At 36.6% G+C, this 23,832-nt stretch overlaps 1 protein-coding gene across 2 annotated transcripts; it reads right to left on the reverse strand.

Moving 5' to 3' along the window:
* Positions 1-199: 199 nt before the first annotated feature.
* Positions 200-19,099, reverse strand: NOP58_1 (Nucleolar protein 58). Of its 2 annotated transcripts, none has more exons than XM_051216389.1 (3): positions 18,856-19,099; positions 15,319-15,452; positions 200-3,898 (listed from the first exon to the last, which is right to left on the reverse strand). In XM_051216389.1, the coding sequence occupies exon 3, from the start codon at positions 3,840-3,842 to the stop codon at positions 2,241-2,243; it is 1,602 nt and encodes a 533-aa protein (XP_051066981.1). In that variant the 5' UTR covers positions 3,843-3,898; positions 15,319-15,452; positions 18,856-19,099; the 3' UTR covers positions 200-2,240. The 2 variants fall into 2 exon arrangements, with proteins under 2 accessions (XP_051066981.1, XP_051066982.1); XM_051216390.1 differs by having other exon boundaries at positions 200-3,238; positions 3,723-3,898; positions 15,319-19,099.
* Between the last annotated feature and the right edge of the window lie 4,733 nt (positions 19,100-23,832).

The following is a 23,832-nucleotide window of genomic DNA, read 5'->3' on the forward strand; positions in this document are numbered from 1 at the left end:
AAGCCGTTACCAGTGGAGTTCAACCAGGTCTGTTGTGAGATATCAGCTCACTGAAGACAATGGTGGCGCAACTTCGTGGACTAGTTGAAGTTAGACATTAACACCGTTGGGTGCCGGCTCGGTGGTCTAATGGTTAAATGCTCGCGCGCAAAACCAGTAGGTCCTGGGTTCGAATCCCGCGGGGTGCGGTATCGTGGTCGAACACTGCTGAGGAGTCCCACACTAGGACGAAACGGCCGTCTAGGTTTTTCATGGTGGTCTAGCTCCAACTGACTCATGATATCAATCTGAGAAGTTTAATTTATTTCACTAAACTTATGTTTAGCGAATCCCATATTTTGTTTTCGAGCGTATATCTTAGTTGTTGGGACGAATTATACGACTACAAAGCTTAACTGCCCCTAACTCTGAATGTAAGGGATTCATTTATTCACTTCACTAATGATAAAAACTACCCGATAATTTAATCTTCTCATGAAACTAAACTTGGAAGAAAGGCTCTTCGATTGATTTTGTTAGCTATGAAAAGTCAGTTTTGGAAAGAGCAGTACAAATATTACGGAAACCACTAGTTAATAATTAAATGTTCACGTTTTATCGGGTGAAGAAAGCAACGTCAAATCAACCCACTTCTGTAGATGATATTGAACAACGAAATGAGATCAGTTGTAATACTAATAAAAGCTTAGGGAACACCGGAAGACCATTACATATTTTCTGACTACTTAGCAGTAAACACTCACAAGCTTTATATGATATCAAAATGAAGATCAGTAAGTTTATTGGTGAAGTTTGACAACACCTTCAGTCCAGAGTCAAGATCCAGGGGTTCATATTTTAAACTTTAGTAAACCTATGGTACGCACGATTCCCATTTGATTATCTAGCCCCCGGACCAATATCATCTCGTGATGGAAATCACTTCAACAGTAAATGAAATCATCCGACTTGATAAAAACCTATTCTTAAAAATTCTCGTGAGTAAACCGAGCAGCAAAATCTACATTAGGATATGGGAAAGTTATACGTAACGCATCCCAATCTACTCGGTTGTGTTAGAGAACCTAGAGGTTCTAAAATCTCTCATCACTTCAAATCTTATTATTACACTACATTCGTCTTTTTATTGCTATGTTATCTACATATAGTTCTTGATATCACTGGTAAAATTATATGAACTATAAGACAGCCCCCCTCCAATGTGGTGATATTATCAGAGTTTAGTTTACTGCAAACTTGTCCCATGTTGTTTATGACTGAATGCACTACCTAATTATATTAGCTTCTAACATTATCTTCGTTTTGCTATTAGTAAAATGGAATAACTTGGTGCAATTAGCATCTTTATATTGTACAAAGTTGTAAAGATGAACATCACCGAACCATGCTGGGATCTTAATCGCTCTAGTTAATCAAGAGACGGGAAGGGTGGGTCAATGGTTCAATATACTATGACTTAGGATACAATTTAAGATCCTTGCATTATAGCTGATTTCAGTTCGTAGTGGAAACCATAACCTTATTTTGATAAATACCAAAAATACAATATACCAACTATTAAGTGGGAATTAGTTGTAGACAATCTATCGCAATTTTATTTGACTCAAGTTACATGCACATTTGACACCTATTACGAAATGTATCTAGAAGAAATTAATGTTTACTCTAAAGATCTGAGCATGAAGAAAATACTGTGTTAATTTGTATGACGATAGACACCCAGTAAAGTAAGTGAATTGTGCTAGTTACACCTTCTGGAGAACAATTAAAACTGTGCTACACAGTTTTGACTAGTCTATAAATACCATTTGATCCACCTCATTAGGCATATTCATGGTTAGTAAGCAGTTGATTATCATTCCTGAGTCTATAGCATCTTAGGGCTTAAAGTCAATCATCTTACAATCCGGCTGAGAAAACGAAATATTATAACTAATGTTCTATTAAGCCTAAAGAAGTTTTCATTTAATCTAGACCAATGTCGTTGATAGGCACTTCTGTCTTCATTCATAATATGATTGGTTTCTGAAAAAGAGGCATCAGGAAAACCATCAACAACTTATAGATGCAATAACTGAACAGGTCTAAGTATGAATGTCAGTCGAAAATAAATTAGGTCAACTTAAAATGTCTATAAATTGCCTAAAATCGAATGCAAACTTGTGTGCAGAAGTTTTTAGGTATAGCCGTCGATTACTTAAGGAATGTATTTAGAAGAACCGTTGATTCACACCAATCATTTATTTAAAAATACCAAACACACTACAAGTAAGAAATTTAAGACAATCGTAATAGGAACCAATTAAAACAAAAATAACTGATAAACTCGAATAGGTTAAGAGCACTAAAAATTGTAACAATGACGAAGCCCAACTCAAATCATCATACGTACCCGTGATAACATTTAACTTTGCCCGTTCAGGCAACAAATGTAGAGTATTCAAACAAAACACATTGAAGAAACCAGTCAATAAATTCGAAATGATGAAATATAACAAGCCTTTATCATTAATTATCAAGGATAATGGAGAATAGCTTAAATTTAGGTTGAAAAGTGATTTAAAGTGTATCAGTAATGAAATCATCGAAGAGAGAAAAAGAAAGCAGATGGCTGAGAGAAATATAATGAGTAATACATAGTTAGAATTTCCAAAACGTCTGGATGTCATTTGACTACCACCTAGTGAGTGGAAACAACTTATTGAGCATAGGATCATGAAAGCACAGATTAAATGTAATCTGAATAACGGAATATTACGCGGAAATTCCTTCTTGTTCAGTGAACTTACTCCATTATTACTGTCATTATTGGTGTCTGTTGACAAATAAGATCGAAATATAAGTGATGAACTCAAATTGAAGAAGTAAATTGATGCATAACCAAATAAGGAGGTGACACCTTCAAAATTAGCAATCCATAAAGATTTTGATCGATTATCATTTATATAGTGTAGTGTTCTTGAATTAAACTGCCATCTTGTTTGAAAATACTCTGGACAAATTATTATTGGCAAAAATTCAGAGAATATTAAGAATATAGAGGATACAACGTAATAGAACAGAATTTGTTTTTTCAGTGAAAATGTTATCAAATAACTACTGATAGTATTTTCAGTGGTCACAACGAGTGATATGGCACGTATCAATGCAATAGTATAAAAAAAGTTCCAATGGACACCATATTCTACAATATTCTGATGATAATTTGACATTTGAATTAATAATGTTCGTAATAATCCTAAAAGTAAACATGGTACTACAGAATTCAATGTACAATCTAAAAAACTTTTACTATTATCTCTGTAAATATTTATATACCAAACTAATTTAGAACCGGATATACTAGATACACATATAAATAAACCTGTACCAACATCCATTAAACCAACACCATTTAACTCAGATTTAGCAAAACGTCTTGGACAGATTGGTAAATCAATAGCATAAATCATAATACAAGAAAGTATATATATGGTGGTTCGTAAATAGGCAATTAAAATATCCGTTGGAAAAAAATGGAAATTTCCAAAAGAATTCATTTGATTATAGTTTGGTAATAATAGCCATAATAGAAATATGACAAAACAACTTATTACAATTATAATAATATAAGAAGATAATAAAGTTAATAATAAAATAATTGGTAATAGAATAATGAAATAATCAATAATCAAAGGTAAATAAAATCGATTTTTCGATAATATATTAAAATGTATACATACCAGTGATCGTAAACATTGTAATATTAATGGAAATAAACAAATACAGATAAGTTCCATCATTGATGTAAAACCTATACGTTTTGTCAACTCATCGTATTCATTATTATTGGATTTATTCATTCTGTGTATATCTACACATATATGTGTAGATATTGTGAGCAAGAAACGAATGAATTCTAAAGTAAATAAGAAGAAATATTAGAAAGTTTAATTAAAAAAAGTATTTAATTACTTTAAAAGTATAAATGTGAAAAACATACCACCCTACTTCTAAACATACATAAACCGGATTATTATACAATTAATTCATTGGAATTAGATCTATTGTTTATATTTTACAATGATGTGTAATTTGAGTGTTGATAATTGGAAACTTTTTTAACGAATTTGTTCAAAGTTATTATGTACAATATGAAGACCGGAAAGTTTTAGTTATATCATTTGTAGGATGTTACTATAGTGTTCCCTTATTTATTTATTTGAACACAAATATTGGTACAAGGGGGCACCAGATATATGTGCGCCACACAAGTTGAAAGGTAAGGATACACAAGGTGAGAATGGAAGAGGGTGGACAAGTGACGTGGTACAAAAAATAAAAGCGAATGTTTTCAAATGGGTATGGGTTATTTGAATTTTAATAGGAGTGCGAGTAGTTTACCTAATAGTTATTGTCATTTCATTTTAATTATGTGAGGGGTGTGATACTGCCCGGGTGTCAAAACCGAAGCAGGTGGTTTACTTAGGGGGCCACTCTCCGAGCTTTTGACCTAAAGGTCTGATCCACAAGGCAGTAGATCAACGTAAGGAGATGCAGTCCCATGGTAGCCAGTGAACAATTAGTTCATAAGCCATCTGTCTCCTCAGGATCCCGGAGCCCATGTGCACCATTGGTTTGGAATCAAAGTTTTACAACTCCCCTAAGTGGATCCTCCATATCCACCAACCCGGTTAAAGCGCCGGACACTCGCTTTTCGATTTCGTAAACACCCCCGCCACCAGAAGGCCATGAGTAGGACTTCCCTGGCAGAGGCTGTATACGCGTGGCCATGTGAGAGCATTTCGAGGGGGAGGGCGGACTCTCCCCACTCTCGGCCGTACCAGGGCGCTTGTAAATAAACATCTTAACTAGCGGTTAAATACATGATAACAATCGTGAAACTTTTGTTACTTTGATATTTCCGAGTACGACAACTTTTTAGTTGGATGTCTGAGAAAAACAAATATTTACAAACCGTTGTACTCTCAGGACATTTCATTATTATAGCAGGCTAAACTTTACTGACAACATATAAGTAAAAGTTTACTGGTGATTTAAATGAATATAGCTAATGTGTACAATAATAGTAGCTGGTAGGGTAGGAAGGAATCGTTAATATTGTTTGCTCACCACATTTTTAGGGATAGTGGAGGGTCGAATAACTATGGTATTTAAGTAGTGTGGTGGTTTGCTCACGGAAATACAACAAGCTTCTCCTACTCAAACCAAATTAAACCTCGATCTTGACAAATATACTGGAAACACAAAGGATTAAGTGTTATATTATATTATAATATAAACATACTGTGTTAACAAAAGTTTCGGTACAGAAGGAACATATCACATTCTGTAGTGTGAATAGGAATAATAAACACGAAATTATTCCATCCACATAAAAAAAATTCAGTATAAACAACAAAATGACAAGTATTTATCGTAAAGGTCACAAAGTTATCCTAGTTATACTAATAATCACTGACACTTCAGTTTCGGTCAAATCTCTCGGCGTATTGATAAGTTGTAAGCCCCTAAAACAGAAAAATATAATGTCCCATTGACTGAGTATTTTAGTAGACCGATTCTCCTAGTATCACTATGAGATTACTCGATAGTATTTAAAATTATTTATTTATTTTAACACAGATATTGGTACAAGGAGGCACCAAATACATATGCGCCACGCAAATCTCATTCGACATATATGAGGGCTGTGATACTGCCCGGGTGTCCAAACCGAAGCAGGTTAGTATTTAAAAGCCAGAACACGAATCGTTGGGATGGTGTATCGTTAAAAATTAATAAAATCCACGAGCGCGCGATAGCAAGCACACCGCAAAGCGAGTGAGTAAAAAAGAGTTTTATGGGTGGTAATCGATACGTGAGTAAAGTTAATGATTGTTTGAGTTTGTAATCAATGAGAGGATAAATGAAGATATGGGTGCAGACCTGCGTTCAATCAAACTGACACAAATATGTAAACCACAGTAAGTATAATAAGAAATTTGGTAGGTAATATTAGATAGCCTTCCATCCAAAACATTAACGTTTTTTGACATAGATGTCGCCCATTCTAATGATAATAGTAATCATGTGCTCACTAGTGAGTGGCTTTAAGATGGATTTCTTGGAACTCTAATGAGAAGCTGTGACCAATGGAGTCAAATATGTGTTGGGTAGAGACAGTTATCTACCTCAGACAATGGATAAATGGTTACTAGGACGAAACGGCCGTCCAGGTTTCCAATAGTGGTCTGGCTTACATAGACTCATGAATTTAGCTATTAAAAATATTATGTATAGTCGCATTTATAGTTAATTTTATACGCAAAAGTAGTAGTCTCTAGTACAATAGAATGGAATTGAATACTTGAAAAAAACATGAAGCGGTATCTAGTCCCAGAATGTTTACGAAAATATGTTACTCCAAGGAAGTCATGTAAAAAACGGCTAGTGAGAAGTGATAAGATGAAGATAATTGTCCACTTGAAAGTTGTTAAGAACAGAATAATAATAATTTGTAATAATGGCTCATTAATAGTTGTAATAAAAATCCAAAAAGAGTACAAATAAATATTTTAAAAAAACCAGCGACTATGGGAGATTAAAAGGAAGATTAAGACCATAGAAGGATGAGGGACTGAACATACTGTTTTTGTACGCAAGTTAGGCTTCGACTTATGGATAGTATAAGTGTGATGAATTAGAATGCTTAAGACAGTCAGTAAATATATGGTAATAAATAATAGAATATTGAAGAATTATACCAGTTTGATGATCTCCAACTCAGGAGAAATGATTAGCTGAGAAGAAAAATGAGCACTAGTTCTATACGTTAATAGCTATTGTTCCCTCGCATTTATTGGGTAATTCCTTTAGTCAGTCACAACGTAGAACCTCTGCGTATGTACATCGGTTACCATATCTCATTAGCACACTGAGACGGGCCAAATCCCAGAATAGTAGAGGTAGTAGCAGTATAAGTGATAATAGGAAAGATTAGGGATCGAAGATATGACTCGAAAAGATGTAAATTAGCGAAATAAAAACAAATATTATGAGGAATTCATAATCACACGATTTGGAGGAAGACAAGGAATCGATGGACCTGAGCTATTGCAAACGATTTCGAGCAATGGCCTGCTTGAATATCTGGGCTACCTGTTCCTGCCATCCAGATATTTCAACAAGTTATCTGTCTTTTGTTTGTTTCAACAGATTATTATGTCAATTAATTGCACAACCTATTCAGTTGCGTTTGTGAAAAGTTCACGACCTTTCTCTGTACAAGTTAGGAAAGAGTACAACGAGAGACATTGTGGTTGCTTGCTATATACATAGAAAATAATGTACATTATTCAGATGTCGATTCCTGAACTTCTGACATCTAATTGGGGATCCCTCCATATTTATCTTCAGGATCGATCAAGAAATACGAAATGGAAATTTGTTGAAATACTTTGCTCTGAGAATTCTATGTTGTACAAAAAATATAATATTGAATAAAGCTAATAATAATTAAATAAAAATTCAAAGTCTGTAACCATTGGTTACGATAATCACATGGACCCCAACCAGGTAGTCTGCACCTATTTAAGTGATTAAGTCCAATTATCAGTGACTTCGTGAACTGATGTCACGTTTTGGTTTGATCCCTCCATAGCTTTCTTCCAGCCTACTCCTGCACCAACAAACATAGCCCATCGAGATAGGCGTTGGTTGGGTATACGTAACACATATCCCAACCACTCCAGGTAATGAAGATTTACTACCTCATCAATCTATTTGAGATCAGGGGAGAGAAACGCATCCCAAACATTTTGGCATTGTTGCTCAATGCTACCAAAAGACTGCATTTTATCAGAGTCTTTACTAAACAGGATTATATCATCTGCGTATTCTAGGTCGATAAGTAGACCTCCTGGTAGATCAATGCCTGAAAATTTAGTCGATGAGAATGTTATTTACATCAGTATGTCTATGATGAAGTTAAACAAAAATGGAGAATGTGGACAGCCTTGACGGAAACCACTTGAGGTTGCAGAAGCGGATGACGGTTCGCCATAAGCTCTGACTCGACTGGTAGTGTTCGAGTAAGGAGCCTTCACAAGGTTTATGTATTTCTGAGGTACGCCTTTCAATGACAGACACTGCCACAGAACCTCTCGGCCAACAGAGTTAGAATACTGCTTTTAAGTCAAGAAAGACCACCATTGTCGGACGCCGGTAAGTATGCCTGTGTTCTAGGACCTGACGAATGGTGAATATGTGACCGATGCAGCCAGCTCGATTTTTCTCGCGTTCGCAGTTCACGAGTCTTTGTTAGGTGCCGGATAATTATTAGGATTAGTATTTTAGATGCTATGTTAGTCAAACTAATCCCTCTATGGTTGTTACAGGATGATTTTCTTAGGTAATTAATGTAGGCTGTCAACTAATAATCGAGAGTTCGTTGGGATTGTCACGGAAGACTCGCCGACGATGACTGCTGCCATAATGGATATGTATCCGAACTCGCATCACATTTTATGTTGTGTACGCCTCATTCGCAATGTTATTATAAGGGTAAGTTATAATTCGAAAGAGATTAAATTGCAGAGTCTGCGATCTGAAATCACTTGAAACGTGGACAGATAAATGAAGGTTTTCAGACCTGACAGTATTTTGTAGTTCCCGAAACTATCAGTTATTGAAGAAGCAGACGGTATATACGAGATCGGTTGTTGCCTACGAAACACATATGGTCTAATGCGTTTCAATTAGCTGCTAAATTTCTTGAACAAAACAATACCAACTTCGTCGAGGCAAAAAATAGTATTCTGAAGCTCCACAAACTGACAAGAAGAATACCCGTGTTAAGATTAATTTTTGGTGTGCTTCCTAGCACTGGATGTTGGATGGAAGCACGAGTTGAAAAACACTTCAGAATGTGTCAGGTTAATTAGCTGTGAGCTCCAAATACGTCGTCTTCAAGATAAACTGACACCTACTGCATGTCAGTTATTGAAGAATCACCTGCATTTACCTGTAACAGATGTCATAACATCAGTCGACATATGCACGGTAGTTAACGCTACAGGCACTTACAGAGTCTCCGGCAGTTCTGTCAATTGTTCCTGCAGCTTTTTTTACCGAAAACGGATTGATGTACCGTAATGTCTTGGCCTATTACATACGCACTAATACATATGTCAACACAGAAATTATTAGTGTCAGGTGGTTACTATCGGACAACAACAACCATAACTTAACTGTAGATAACTATTTCCCTGTTCAACTAAAACAGCAAAGCAACCAGAAAAAAAATGTATTCATTAGTCCGGCGTATTTCAGAAGAACAATTTAATGTCGTTTATAATTTCGCGCATAACTTGGTCTACAAAAGGATGCCGAAATACAGGCTTTGCGTTATCAGCAACGCCCGAGCCTCATACAGAAGCCTCCAATTTTATAGATGAAGAAATTCCAGGAATCCAATTTGTAAACCGTGCCAGCTATCGAACGAACGTCGGTTTGGATGCAATGCTAAGTCATGAAGATGATGTTGTTTCAGTAAACTATGAAGAATTCAATGACAGAAACAACAACATAGACGAAGATTCTGATGTCAACGGACTGAGTGACATATACCATCATGCTCAACAACCAAATGAAAATACTGAAGGAACAACTTGAATTGTTTGTCACTAAAATGTTATGTTTCCTTCGTTCTGTGGTTGGAATCCACAACTACAACACTTTGGATTCAGTTGTCCAATATGTGATGCAATTACGGAAGACATCGTCATCCCAAAACTTGGTATGACGGATAAAATGGTACGTTCATATTTCAGTTTCTAACTGAGAATCTGACGTCAACCCTGTTAGTAAGCTTAATATATTTATTATTATTTGCCCACTGCGATTTGGACATTTATGTCAGTTGGTTGACATTTATTGCACAGTTATTGTGATTCCTGACCCCTATTTAATGAAATTTTTTTGGATATGATTATAAAAATAAAAAAAATTATTGATTGGTTAAGTTCCAACATGTATGGTCATGTATTTATGAACAAGTACTTTTCGTTTGTAATAAATTGGTTGTAAATTACACATTTTCGTATTCTGATTAGTTAAAATCAATGTAGCATAAACGGTTTTGATTGAATGTTAAAATTTACATTTTTACATTTGAATTTTATTTTTAAAATATCTGTCAGACGGTTCCATCATCGTTTAATATGAAATTGTAACTACTTAAAAAAATGACATATCAATTCTATTTAATCACCATATTATACCACTGGCCGTTAATAATAGATAGAGATAAAAAGAGATATCACCTTTAATATAAATATTCCTGGCTTATTTCTCTGAAGTTGTTATTCATCCACCAATGTTTAACTCATTACATTTAAGGTCAATTAAATATATTTCTTTACATTGATTTATTCATGTTTTTAAAAAAGATAAAACTATTATTAAAAGCTCAAACGTTATATTTAAATACTTCATTGAAATACTAAGACGAAAATCAGTTCTCTCCTTGTACATGTGAAAACAATAAATCCTTTCAATGGATTTTAAAAATAACCGTCTTGAAATCTAACGTTTTCTAATGGAAACCGTTTATAAAGCGACAGTAAACAACTATTTCGTATTCAGAATGACTATTTACAAAATAACCCATTAATAAATATAATGTACCTATTTCTGAAAAATTATTACTTCTTTGATATACCGTCAAAGTCGCTTCATTAACCGATGAGGTTCGTTCACATGATTTATACATTTCGTAATCGGTAATTTATCATGATGACATTGATTTCTTTTTCCGATTAACATACTATGTGTTACTAAAAAAAGTATGCGCACACTTAGGTGATAATTTGTTTATTAATTTGGTATTCAACATTCGACTACCGACCTCATTCAGTGATCACTATTATCAAATATTCAAACCGGTTCCCAGTTCTTTTTTCCCAAACTTTCTTTTAATGCGATACATATATGTACGACTTCAATCGGAGGTTGACATTAAGTGCCTGGCAAATATAATTCCCTACCACCCATTTTTTAAAAATGGTAGGGTGTGAATGAAAAATTTAGGTATCGTTGATTGGGGTTGACATTAAGCCCACGGCAATTAAGATTCCCTACAACCCGTTTCTTAGAAATTGTAGTGTGTGAAAAAAGATTTATTGATCGGTGATTGGTGTACTTGTTTTGCGAGTGTGTATTTAAGTGATAATGAACAAAAATTTTGTCACCTTTAATAATTTTGTTATTGGTCGTAAACTGTTCATCGTTGTAATCTGATTAATTGAAATCGAAATAGCATCAAGTGCTGTGATTGGATGTCAGAATCTAGATTATTACATTTGAAATGATAATGAATAATTCTTTTTGTGTAATGTAAGTCTTGTAAGAAATTTAGACATTTTAAGAAAAAAACACTAACTTAAGTGCAATCCGACTGTTAGTCAATGTGTATTAGGATAAATTTTTGATTTAATGTCAACCTTCCATTGAAGTTGTTAGTTATGTTCCTACGAATACTTATATGTATCACATTAAAAGAAAGTTTAGGGAAAAAAGAACTGAAAACCGGTTTGAATATTTGATAAAAGTTATTACTGAATTCGGTCGGTTGTCTAATGCTGAATACCCAATTAATAAACAAATTAATACCGAAGTGTGTACATAAGTTTTTTAGTAACACATGGTCTGTTAATCGGAGAAACAAATCAACATATCAATAATTCATCATGATAAATTACTGGTTGCAATATGTATAATTCAGGTGAACCGACCGTAAACCACCATTTAACGAACTGACCTTGACAGTATATGAAAGTAGTAATAAATTTTCCGAAATAGGCACTTAATATTTAGTGAAAGTTTATTTTGTAAATGGCCATTCTTAATGAAAATTAGAAAACGTTAGATTTCAATGCGGTGAATTTTGAAACGGTTTGTTGTTTTCACTTGTGATTTATTTGTAGTTCTGTATTTTAAAATTAATTTTCTGGTCGTAATAAAAACTAATCAGTCATGTGTGAATATTATTAATCGTAATATGAAACCTGAAGTATCTAGACATTATGAATGTAACCATTTTTGACAAGCATTTGAAATATCAGTTTCATGAATTGTAAATGAACAAGCCTACGTCGTCTGACTGACTCAACAAATATCTATGGACATTCAACGTGTAAATATGAATAAGGTCAATTGCATAAAATAACATATAAAATGTTACTATTATTTATTGTCCTTATGATCATTATTATTATTATCTCAATTGACAAGATTCAATTCTCATACTAAGCATTTCATTGAAACAAAAAATTTTACATTTTCAATTTTCCGATAATGCTCTTCCACTTATCGTGACTGAACACTTTACTTCAAATCATTCAGACCTTTATTGAATGACCTTTCTAATTTGCAAATATTACAATTTGTAAGTATATACATATATATATGTCGTAACAGATGCAAACGTTCACCATTGTTAGCACATTACATTGTCAAGTTCATTAAGGCTATGCCTTATTTCTGGCCTTTATAAAATATTAAAATTATGGACTTATAACGGTATAGTGAGATGATGAAGTTATTGAAAACTATTGCTCGCTAAATTATTTTTCATTTTTGAATATTTTATGAGAATTTTCAAGTGCTACAATGTGATTGTACCAGTAATTAATAGTTATATAGGTGTGCAAATGAATACGGTGATATAATAAGTAGTGATAAATAACAATGAAGGCTTAGTTGACGATCAGACGTGCTTCATACGTACGCATAGTTCTGGTTTCAGGTACTTTTAATATAAAACAAGAATATTAAATTCTTGCTTTTTGTATTCATTAAACGGATAATACTCTTATTTCTTTTTACACCCAGTATATGACCTTTAATCACGTTAGTCATTTCAATGATGATGGTTTCCCATAAGATTGGTAGGCAAAATTCCTAAAGCGGAATGCAGCGGCACCAAATATCAGGCTTTGCAAATACGAATTAGACGATGATAACTGTCTATCGTATTTTTTCTTCATGACTGCTGAGCAAATGAATTTGACAGGTCGTTTCTGTGATGTTATTGGTTTTGACGGGACGTACAGGACGAATAACGAGAACGTCCATTTATATCAGGTCGTAGCCCTTGATATGAATTTTAAGGCAATACCCGTTTGCATTGCATTTTTAAGTCGCGAAACGTCGGCCTTGGTTTCTCGATTTCTCTTCTTTTTTCAACGGTCTACGAACAGTCGACAGGTGATAGGCATTGTGACCGATGATTCACCTGCAATAGCTGCTGCCATCACGCAGGTCTATCCAAATGCCCACCATATTTTGTGTCGTGTACACCTTGTTCGCAATGTGATAAAGAGGGTAAGTGTATCGTTCATTAACACTAACCCATTAACCGTAAATGTAGAGGGTACGATCAGAAATTATACAACTATTTTTTCGCCTGATGTTCACTCGAACGGTTGAAAGGTAAATCAAAAGGTGCATAACATTATTTTGTAGTTTTAACAGTGTACTATCGTTAATCGAAAATTCCGACGGAACGTTTGCCAGATATGTGAGAGACCACCTACTACCGAAAAAACACAAATGGTCTACTGCTTTTCGACCATCATCAACGCTGCTTGAACAAAATAATACCAACTTCGTGGAGACGAGTCGTCGAATTTTGAAGATGCATAAGCTGAATCGAAAAACACCGGTGTTGAGATCCATTTTCAGTGTGCTACTTCGCACTAGATATTGGATGGAAGCCAGACTACAGAAATATACATCAGAGTGTCGGCTAAAAGGAAACATTGGTCAGGAGCCACAACGTTCAGTAACGATGAGGAGGAAGTGGTTTCTATTAACTCCGAAGAGTTCATGTAACGGGACTTCCAATATGAAGATGATGAAGAGAACTGTTTGTGTGATATATGTAATCGTGCACAGCCTCTATGTGAAACTGGTGATGCAGTTGGTTGGGTTTTCTGTCCTTGTGAAGCAATGTTTCATAGGTTCTGTGCCTACGACTCATCACCGAACGTACGAGCAGTGCACTGTCCTATGTGTGGCGCCATTACAAACTAAAACGGGAACGTGTACAGGCCCTTTTCAGGGCCACCCACAATTTGATTTCCATAATGTCTTCTCAATTTCTTTCCATTAATATCTAACGAACTTAGATATGCCTTATAGATTAATCATTGATAAGCCATTGTAGCTCATTTATTCGTAAACTCGTTTCCGACGTTCATTAGATATAAAGGTTAAGAAAACTTAGACAAGATTTGGTAATCTAATGAACAATAATCTAATAGTGTGTGTACAGAGTAAATGTACATATATACAGGGAAATGGATGAGTCAACGATTAGATTAAGCAGCTAATAATGAAGTTGGCAGAATGAATATATGCGTAGGGTGTAAACATGTTCATTCACATATATTTCATACACGTACAATAATAATAAGAGTACAACAAGTTGTTATAGTATGGATGACTTTGTCCACTGAATAAGTTAACAAAAACGGTTTAACTGAGGTAAATGAGAATCAACTCAATTGTATGTGAGTCGCTATAAATATAATAAGATAATTACTATTATTAATGTGATTAAAGCTCATAGAGAAGTAAACGCAATTATTTATGAAACAAGTTGAAACCATCATCATTGAAATGACTAACGTGATTAAAGGTCATATGCTGGGTGTAAAAAGAAATAAGAGTATTATCCGTTTAATGAATACAAAAAGCAAGAATTTAATATTCTTGTTTTATATTAAAAGTACCTGAAACCAGAACTATGGTTAGTGAACAAGCTTTGTTTGTACTTGGGTTGTCCGTTGGGTTTGTTTGCAGGAAGATTGCGTATAGATATTATAATCGGACATGTAAGTTTGCATGCTAGGTCTAAGGAGGCGGTTTTGTGTGAGGACTAGTGATAGTATTCAATTATTGAAAGAGGTAGATCAAAAGAAGTTTAAAACTGAGAATCAGAGCTCCTTCACCATTCTATGAGAAATGAGATTAGTTGCCATTCGAGGACTAATTAATACATACAACTGTCTTGAGAAACATCAGTTGTGATTGGAATAATTTAGTAGTGACATGTATCGTTATATTACTTAACGACCAAGGTTAGAGATGAAATGAATTTTTAGGTGTTACTGATGTGTGAATAAGTGTGAAACGTATTGTTTCTAAATATAAAGTTAGTCAATGTTTTTGTCGCTTCGCAAAATATACATTTTTGTACATTGATTTGAGGAATCCTTCTGGATACGAGTCAGTCAGTCAGTCAGTCACAGTTAACGTACTACTGCCACTTACCTGTTCAAACAGACATAACGTCCAGTGATGGAAAGCCAAGGGCGTTAACTGTGTCATTGATCTAATACATAAATACACCATGACCCCTCAACCATAAGTTGACAAAACACAACACTTTTTTGTACAGTAGGACACTAAAAGATTGTGGTACACAAGATGGGATAGTAGTATTGAAAAAAAAGAAGAGGGGTTACAAAATAAATAAACAACTTGGCATTTGACAAAAGATAAACATCATACAAAAACAGATTTTCTCCAGTTAACAATATCGATCTTATGTTCGAGAAGAATGAAACAGGAAACTACATGATTGTTTCTGGCTTCTATTTTGATCAATGACGAAATATGTGGCTACTAAGTTATAGTCTTTAGGGACCCACTTAAGGAATCGTGACGAGCCAACATGCATCATTCTTATACAGCCATTTTTCGTTTCATTGAACGTCAACTGACCTTATCACATACCTACCACTCACACAGCTACTTAGCAACACGAATCTCAACTAGGATATTTTCTTCACGTAGGAAAAAGTTGCCAGGCCGACTGAAAATTACCACACAAAACTTAATAACCCATTTTCAAACAAAACAAAAAAGTATATGAATATAGAACATTTTGTTAACCACGAAGATAACTAATATTAGAACAAAGACTTAAGGGTTATGTGTTATAACTGTATCGTTGAAGTGAACTGTTGACCTGAACTGAGATCACAAGACGCAGGCAGATGAAAGTTTATATGAACAACAAAACCAGATTAACAATGATTCTGAAAGGTTTAATTTTACACTGATTAAGTCATATTCTAAATGAACTAAGAAGGTAATGAATGAGAGGACAATGGTTTCGTAAACAAAGGACCAATTTAACTACAACGGGGGAAGATTATCAAGAAGCAAGTACACAAATCAATTCCACGTTGACCCCTTTTAGTGCTGTTGCTGGTCCGGGTTGCAAACCCTACCCCGTAGAAGAGAACCTTACTAAAAAGCACCTAACAAAAAGAAGCATTTAGACCATTAAAAATCTCCAGTGATAGTCGGAGGGTTTTCATATAGAATATTTATGACGTCTCATGGTCAAAGCCGAGATTTTTCGGAAGTCACGAGGCTGATGTCCCTTCTAATAATTAAAGCAACGAATAAAAAATAGACGCACAGGTTGTCCGCACAATGTGGGAGACCGCAAGGGCCATTCAAATAGCGGCGAAAATGATAAGATACAACCATGGTGGTGCTTGGAATAATTGAAGCCGACTGGACCCAAGCTGGACAGAAAATATTAGCTTTGAAAGAGGTGCTGTTGCATTCTGTTCATGGAGAGGAAAACTGCTAACACATGCAACGAGTTGCAGTGATGCTGTCCAAAGAACTACGAGAAACACTTATAAGATAGGAATCTCATGGATTCTAGGTCATTAAAGGATCCTTGAAAACATACGAAGGGATTAAAATTAATGTCATTTTATGACATGTGTTCATCAATGATAACAAAGAGGACGTTAAAATTAGTTTTATAAGAGGGAGCAGTTCATTATAGGGAACTGCCCTGGAAAAGATCAAACCATCCTGATGGAAACTCTAAAAATGCCAGTTGAAATGGACAACATCAGATATGATATTATGGGACGACATGGACTGGGAGAAAGGAGCAAGGTTGCTGAGAGGCTAGTAAGTCTATGTGCTTTCAACAAAATGATTATGGTTTGTACAATTTTCCCTCCAAAACGTACACACAAAGCTTCACGAGACCACGCTACGGAGAAACTGATCGATCGCATCTGGATCAACAGAAAATTCGGAAGGTCCATGGAAGACGTAGGGAAAAGGGAGGAGCTAATATGAATTCAGGTTTACACTTGGTGGTGATCAAGCTGAAATCGAAGTTAATGAAGCATAGGACAATCGGACAAGCAACTCAGCAAAAACTCAATTAAACAGTCCTTCGAGATACCAGTAAATCAAGCGAATTAGGAATAGCTTTCAGCAATAGTTTCCAAATCTTTCAAGATATACTACGAAGAGAAACCCATATGGACAATAATTGAGAAGGAAAAAGGAAATAACCTCAACATACCAAGTGCCGGGGCTCATGAAGCACCCGTTAACAGCATGATTTTTAATTCATAATCTGGACAGGATTCAACACAAGAAAAACAAAAAACAACAGTCAACAACAGCTGAACAAGAACAGAAACGGCTAGAGTACAGGTCGAATATACAGAAGGAAACAAGTGAGTGAAGAAAATATTAGAGCTGACAAACAGGAATATGTAGCTGACCTAGAAACTACAAAATTAATTACTTACACTTGTCAGTTGTAACATTTTGGTCCTAGTCGTGCAACTAAATCAAAGTTGCCTAAAAACCTGACCAATCATTAGGATAAACAAAACCCATAAATTAGTGTTTCGATCCAGTTAATCTGATTTTAGTATATCTAGGTCTTGTTCCTTGAGTAACGTTATATACGTACGTATCTACTTTCGTAAAGTGGAAGGGTTACGTTGAGGCTAATGCAGGGAAAACACGGTCGAACAAACAGTTGTACAATATGCCAAAGATATTGAAGAAATAAATGAAACGGAAATGAAAACCTAAACGATGAATCGAAATGAAGGCTATGATGTTTGTCGTTATTAAGTAATTTCACAGGAGATAGGTTGCAAAGGCTTATTTTATACACACAGTTTATGTAAATTTAATCCAGATATAACCAAGGGTTAAACAATGAAAGATATACAAAAGCACACTATTTTTGTCATATTTTATACTACTCGACTCAAAATGGTGTATGTTGTGATCTCATGACTTATGTCGAAGTAATCAATGTTCTGGGTTTAATGACCAAGAGAACTATACTGAACCATCGATGTCAAGTGACTATAAAAGTGATCTTGTCAAATTTTACTTAGATATCAGCCACTTAAAAGGTAAACAGCGTTTTAGAAAATTAGTTGTAGGAAACTGTAGTAGGCTATGTTTAACAGTTAAGACCGAACGAAGAACATATTGTAGGTATATAAATGAATACCTAAGTTTGTTTTTCTCGTCTTGAGACTTAAAGAATTGTTAAGATAAAAAGTCAATGAATTATGTCAAAATTCTAAACAAATCTCATTTTTATTTGTTTTATTTCATTATATAATGAAAGGTTCTTACTCAGTAGTTAACACGCTACAAGTTATAAGCTATCAATAATTACAGTTAACGATTATTTAAATCATCCATAATTATGGATGGTTTATGAGAGATGCCAAACGGATTTTCCAAAAATCTACCTTTCTACTAGGGACAAAACAGATGGTTCTAAATTTATGTGGGGAATTAGATTAGCGTTTTAGAGTTGGATACTAAAGTTAGGGATAGGAGTTAGACCAGGCTCCCAATTCTGAGGAAAACCCCCACCAATGGGTAAGTTGGTAATTTCCCCAAATTTAGGGGAGGGTTTTCATCACGAACTAACGTTAGCTATGATGCCAGAATGCTATTTATACGCACAAATGAATGGATTTCGTGCTAAAATCCAAGACTTACCTAAATCTAATTGTTTTGTTCAGAAATTATAGTCCCGCCTAAATTACACAGTGGCATTACCCGTCAATGAAGGTTCAAGTGGTTGTGGACGGAATAGAAGAAGCTTCCGCTTAACAGGCTTCCGAGTCTAGTAGCAGAGGATCACCAAATCCTCCAGGCAGGAACCTAGGTATGTGTAGCGGTAAATAAATCCCCAAAATAAATAGCTCTAAGTTTTCGACATTGGATGCTGACCATATGTTTTAGTGGACTCACCTAGCTGAAGGCGCTCGGTCAGGCATCCGCACCAGATCACGTGTGGTAACGCCGTGCTCAACATCAACCGCAATCGCTAGCCAGATTAGATCAGAGAATTCCGATATATTGGTCATCGCCAAATATACTCTTCCGGTCTCCTCGACTCTGTCTTTTGATTTCTCTTGGTGGGAACGAAATATATTAGGTGTTACTGGTAGAAGCGTTGTCAAACACTGAATACCTGTGACATCATCATTGGTGAACCCGACGTGATCTGGTACACCTAATTGCAACTGTGAGTCTGTTCCTTTTTGGGATTTTTATATATCATTGCCTTATTTTTTATTTTTATTTTTAAACATTGTGATTTTTTTTCGTGTTTTTTCTTGGATATATATATATTTTCCCCTCGTTCATTATCGTACTTCATACTTCATCATGACTGAACAGACACCTAAAGTACTCAAGCTTAAGACTTTGTCCCCACCTTCATTTCAACTGATGCCTTTCTGGCCCGACAACATCGAAGCCTGGTTCTGCTACGCAGAAGCCGACTTCTCCGAGCACGGCGTGATCGACACACGTGCACAATTCCTCACAGTAGTCAAGGCACTACCGCGCGAATTCAGCAGGTACGTAACACCTAGTATGTTTACTAGTGATGTTTCCGATCCTTACGAAATCTTAAAACGCTCGATTCTTAAACGAGGAGACCTAACCGATCGACAAAGGTTAGATCAACTCTTCAATAACATCGACCTGCAACACGGTTCTGCGACAGACATGTTGCAACGGATGAGAGAGGTTATAGGCCCAAGAACTTTCGACGAAGGTCTATTCAAACAACTCTTCTTGTCAAAACTTCCCCAACAGGTGCAAGCAGTTCTGGTCTCGTTCCAGAACAACGGCTTAGACGAGCTAGCTGCATCTGCCGACCGCATTCTAGAAATTACGAAACCTACTACCGAGGTATTTTCAGTCAAAGAAAAGCCTCACACGACTCAGAATGATATAAACGACTTATGTCACACACTCACGCGTTATCTTAGTCTTCGTACCGACCGTAAGAGATCGCGCACACCACGTAGAAGCATTTCTCGTAAGCGATCTGTCTCTAGACCACGAGAGACAGATAACCCCGACTGGTGCTGGTATCATAACCAGTATGGAAAGTTTTCCAGAAATTGCAGAAAACCCTGCAATTTTCCCAACACGAAACCGACTGATTCGAAAAACAATTCGGGAAACTTCCAAGCCGGCACGCGTTAACGGCAACCGTAGCCGGCGAACAAAGCCGTCTGTTATTCGTCACAGATGTGACAACGAGAGTTCGCTACCTCGTCGACACTGGCGCAGAAGTTAGCGTTCTCCCAGCAAATCCTAACGACCGACTTCACGAATCGACCCTAAACTTACAGGCGGCAAACGGAAAACCGATCGCTACGTATGGCAAAAGGTACGTTTACCTTAACGTGGGTTTACGCAAACCCATACACTGGATTTTCGTTGTTGCAGATGTCTCTATGCCAATCATTGGTATGGATCTTCTACAACACCATAATCTGATCATCGACACGCGCAAACGGAGGCTAGTAGACGGAAACACTAATTTGTCCGTTTGCGTAACTTCTTTTACTGGTTGTAGAGTATCCCCAGTCACAGTTAAACATATGATCGACCCACTCTATCAACCACTACTCGATAAGTACCCTGGGATACAACAAACTCAACCGAAACTACCGTGTGTAACCAGCAACGCTACACATCACATCACGACTACAGGACCACCTGTATTCTCTAAAGCACGACGACTAGCTCCTGAAAAGCTAAGGTTAGCGAAAAACGAATTCGATCACATGATGGACTTAGGAATCATACGACCGTCAAGTAGCCCATATGCATCTCCGTTGCACATGGTCCCTAAAAAGGACAGCAACGATTGGCGTCCAACTGGTGACTATCGGTGATTGAACGCGAAAACCATTCCCGATCGTTACCCGTTGCCTCACATTCACGATTTGACAGCTACCTTGAAAGGTACAACTGTCTTTTCGAAAATCGACTTGGTTAAAGCGTATAACCAAATCCCTATGGCTACTGACGACATACCGAAAACAGCTATCATAACTCCTTTCGGACTCTATGAATTTTTGCGAATGCCTTTCGGTCTAAGGAATGCTGCTCAAACATTCCAAAGATTCATAGACGACGTTTTTCGAGGTCTCAACTTCGTACACGCGTATGTTGATGACTGTCTAATCGCAAGTCCGGACAGAGAAACACATCTCAAGCATCTGGATCTTGTTTTCGAACGACTTCAAAAACATGGCATTACTGTAAACGTTCAGAAATGCCAATTCGGAACCGACTCATTAGACTTTCTGGGACACACTATCGATGCTCAAGGCATTCGACCTCTTAGAACCAAAGTGGCGGCCATTCTGGATTACCCAGAACCGACCACCGTCAAGCAATTACGCACGTTCAACGGCCTCGTAAGTTTCTATAGACGTTTCATACCCAAATGCGCATTACTTATGAAACCTCTGACCGACCAACTTCGTGGAAATGCGAAATCCATTAATTTGGACGACACCGCACGAAAAGCATTCTCCACAGTTAAGGAACTGATTGCTAAAGCAACAATGCTCGCACATCAGGACACCCGAGCACCCATTAGCATCGCAGTAGACGCATCCGACTCAGCAATCGGAGGAGTCTTACAACAATGGGTTAACAACTCCTGGCAACCCTTGGCATTTTTCTCTAGAAGGTTGCTAGACACCGAATCAAGGTACAGCACATTCGGTAGGGAACTATGAGTTTTGTATTGTACTGTTTGGCATTTCGAACACTATGTCGAAGGCCGTGAATTCACTCTTTTCACGGACCATAAACCGCTCACTTTCTCGTTAAGCTCTCCTGACAAGTACTCTCCCCGTGAGTCTCGACAACTGGACTACATTTTGCAGTTTACTTCAGATATTCAACATATTTCTGGAGCAAACAATGTAGTTGCAGACGCCTTGTCTCGCATAACTTCCTTGAACAGTTTCCAAGGAATCGACCTTCTTAAACTCGCCGAGCTTCAAAAAGAAGACAGTGATCTTCAGCACGAGTTATCGTCCACAACACTTAAACTACGCATCAAACAGATGGGAACAGGTAAAGAAACCTTACTTTGTGACACATCTACAGGTAGGGATCGCCCAATCGTGCCGAAACATTATCGACGCAATGTCTTCAACACATTGCACAAACTTTCTCATCCACTTGTTCGTGCAACCATCAAGCTTATAGCAGAAAGGTTTTGCTGGCCTGGAATGAATAAAGACGTGAGGGAGTGGGCACGCTCCTGTGTAAGCTGCCAAAAATCTAAGGTTATCAGACACAATAAATGTCCCTTAGGCTCGTTTAAAACTCCCGATGCTCGTTTCGACCATGTTCATTTGGATTTGGTAGGACCTTTACCAGATTCAAATGGATACTCTTATCTCTTAACCTGCGTTGACCGTTTCACCCGATGGCCAGGAGCAGTACCTATCAAGGACATCACTGCTGAAACAGTGGCTCGCGCCTTCGTCGAACGATGGGTAGCAAACTTCGGCTGCCCTTCAACCATCACTACAGACCGCGGACGTCAGTTTGAATCCGATCTTCTCCGTCGTCTGACCACACTTTTAGGAATCACTCGCTTCCGAACGACCGCCTACCATCCACAAGCAAACGGGTTGGTAGAACGTTTTCACCGACAACTGAAAGCTTCGCTATCAGCAGCAAACGTTTCACAGTGGACCAACGCTCTTCCACTCGTCTTACTAGGTATCCGCAATGCAGTGAAAACTGACATTGGATACACTGCGTCTCAACTCGTTTATGGAACGACACTTCGACTTCCAGGAGAATTCGTGGATCCTTCATCCTCTTCAATGAACATGGATCTAACCTCCTACACGAACAGGCTTACAAACGCAATGCGTTCAGTTAAACCTGCTTCCACTCGACCTCAATCAACTGATGTTTTCGTTCAACCTGACTTACGATATAGTACACACGTTTTCGTTCGTCGAGACTCGCATCGACGACCATTCGAATCAGCATACGAAGGACCCTTCAAAGTTCTTCAACGTGAATCTAAGTACTATATAGTCGATAAGAACGGAACAAACGATAGCATCAGCATCGATCGCTTAAAAGCAGCGTATTTAGAAGGAAATCCTATCCACGTCGATTTTCCTTCGGTACAATCGAACGACACGACTCCGACACTTACAATACCTCATCCGACAACCAACACACACGATGATACTTCGACAGTATCCGAAAATAAACTTAAAACGACGCGTTCTGGAAGAAGGGTGAGATTTCCAGAACATTTAAACGACTATTGCACGTAAGGCACTTCTCGACATTTTATATTATTTTTTTTAAAAAAAACAATTTTAATATGCTTATATATTTTTATTTCTATTTAAAAAAAACAAAACAAAAAAAACAATTTTTTTAACGCTATTACGTGTTCATGAGTTTATTTTCCATTTTTTTCTCTGACATTGTGCTTTTACACACATACGAGTGTATTTCGACATGCACTTACATTTTATTTTTTCTTTTCCAGGACGGCTGGAAAAGAACGATGACGTTTATGAGGATCCGAAATTTTCATTGTACATTTTCTTTTTTTACTATGTTGAACCTCCGTCCCATATAGTAAGGAAAGACGACCAGACGCTGCTAAAT

This window comes from Schistosoma haematobium, chromosome 4, assembly GCF_000699445.3.
Source record: "Schistosoma haematobium chromosome 4, whole genome shotgun sequence".
Lineage (NCBI taxonomy): Eukaryota > Metazoa > Platyhelminthes > Trematoda > Strigeidida > Schistosomatidae > Schistosoma > Schistosoma haematobium.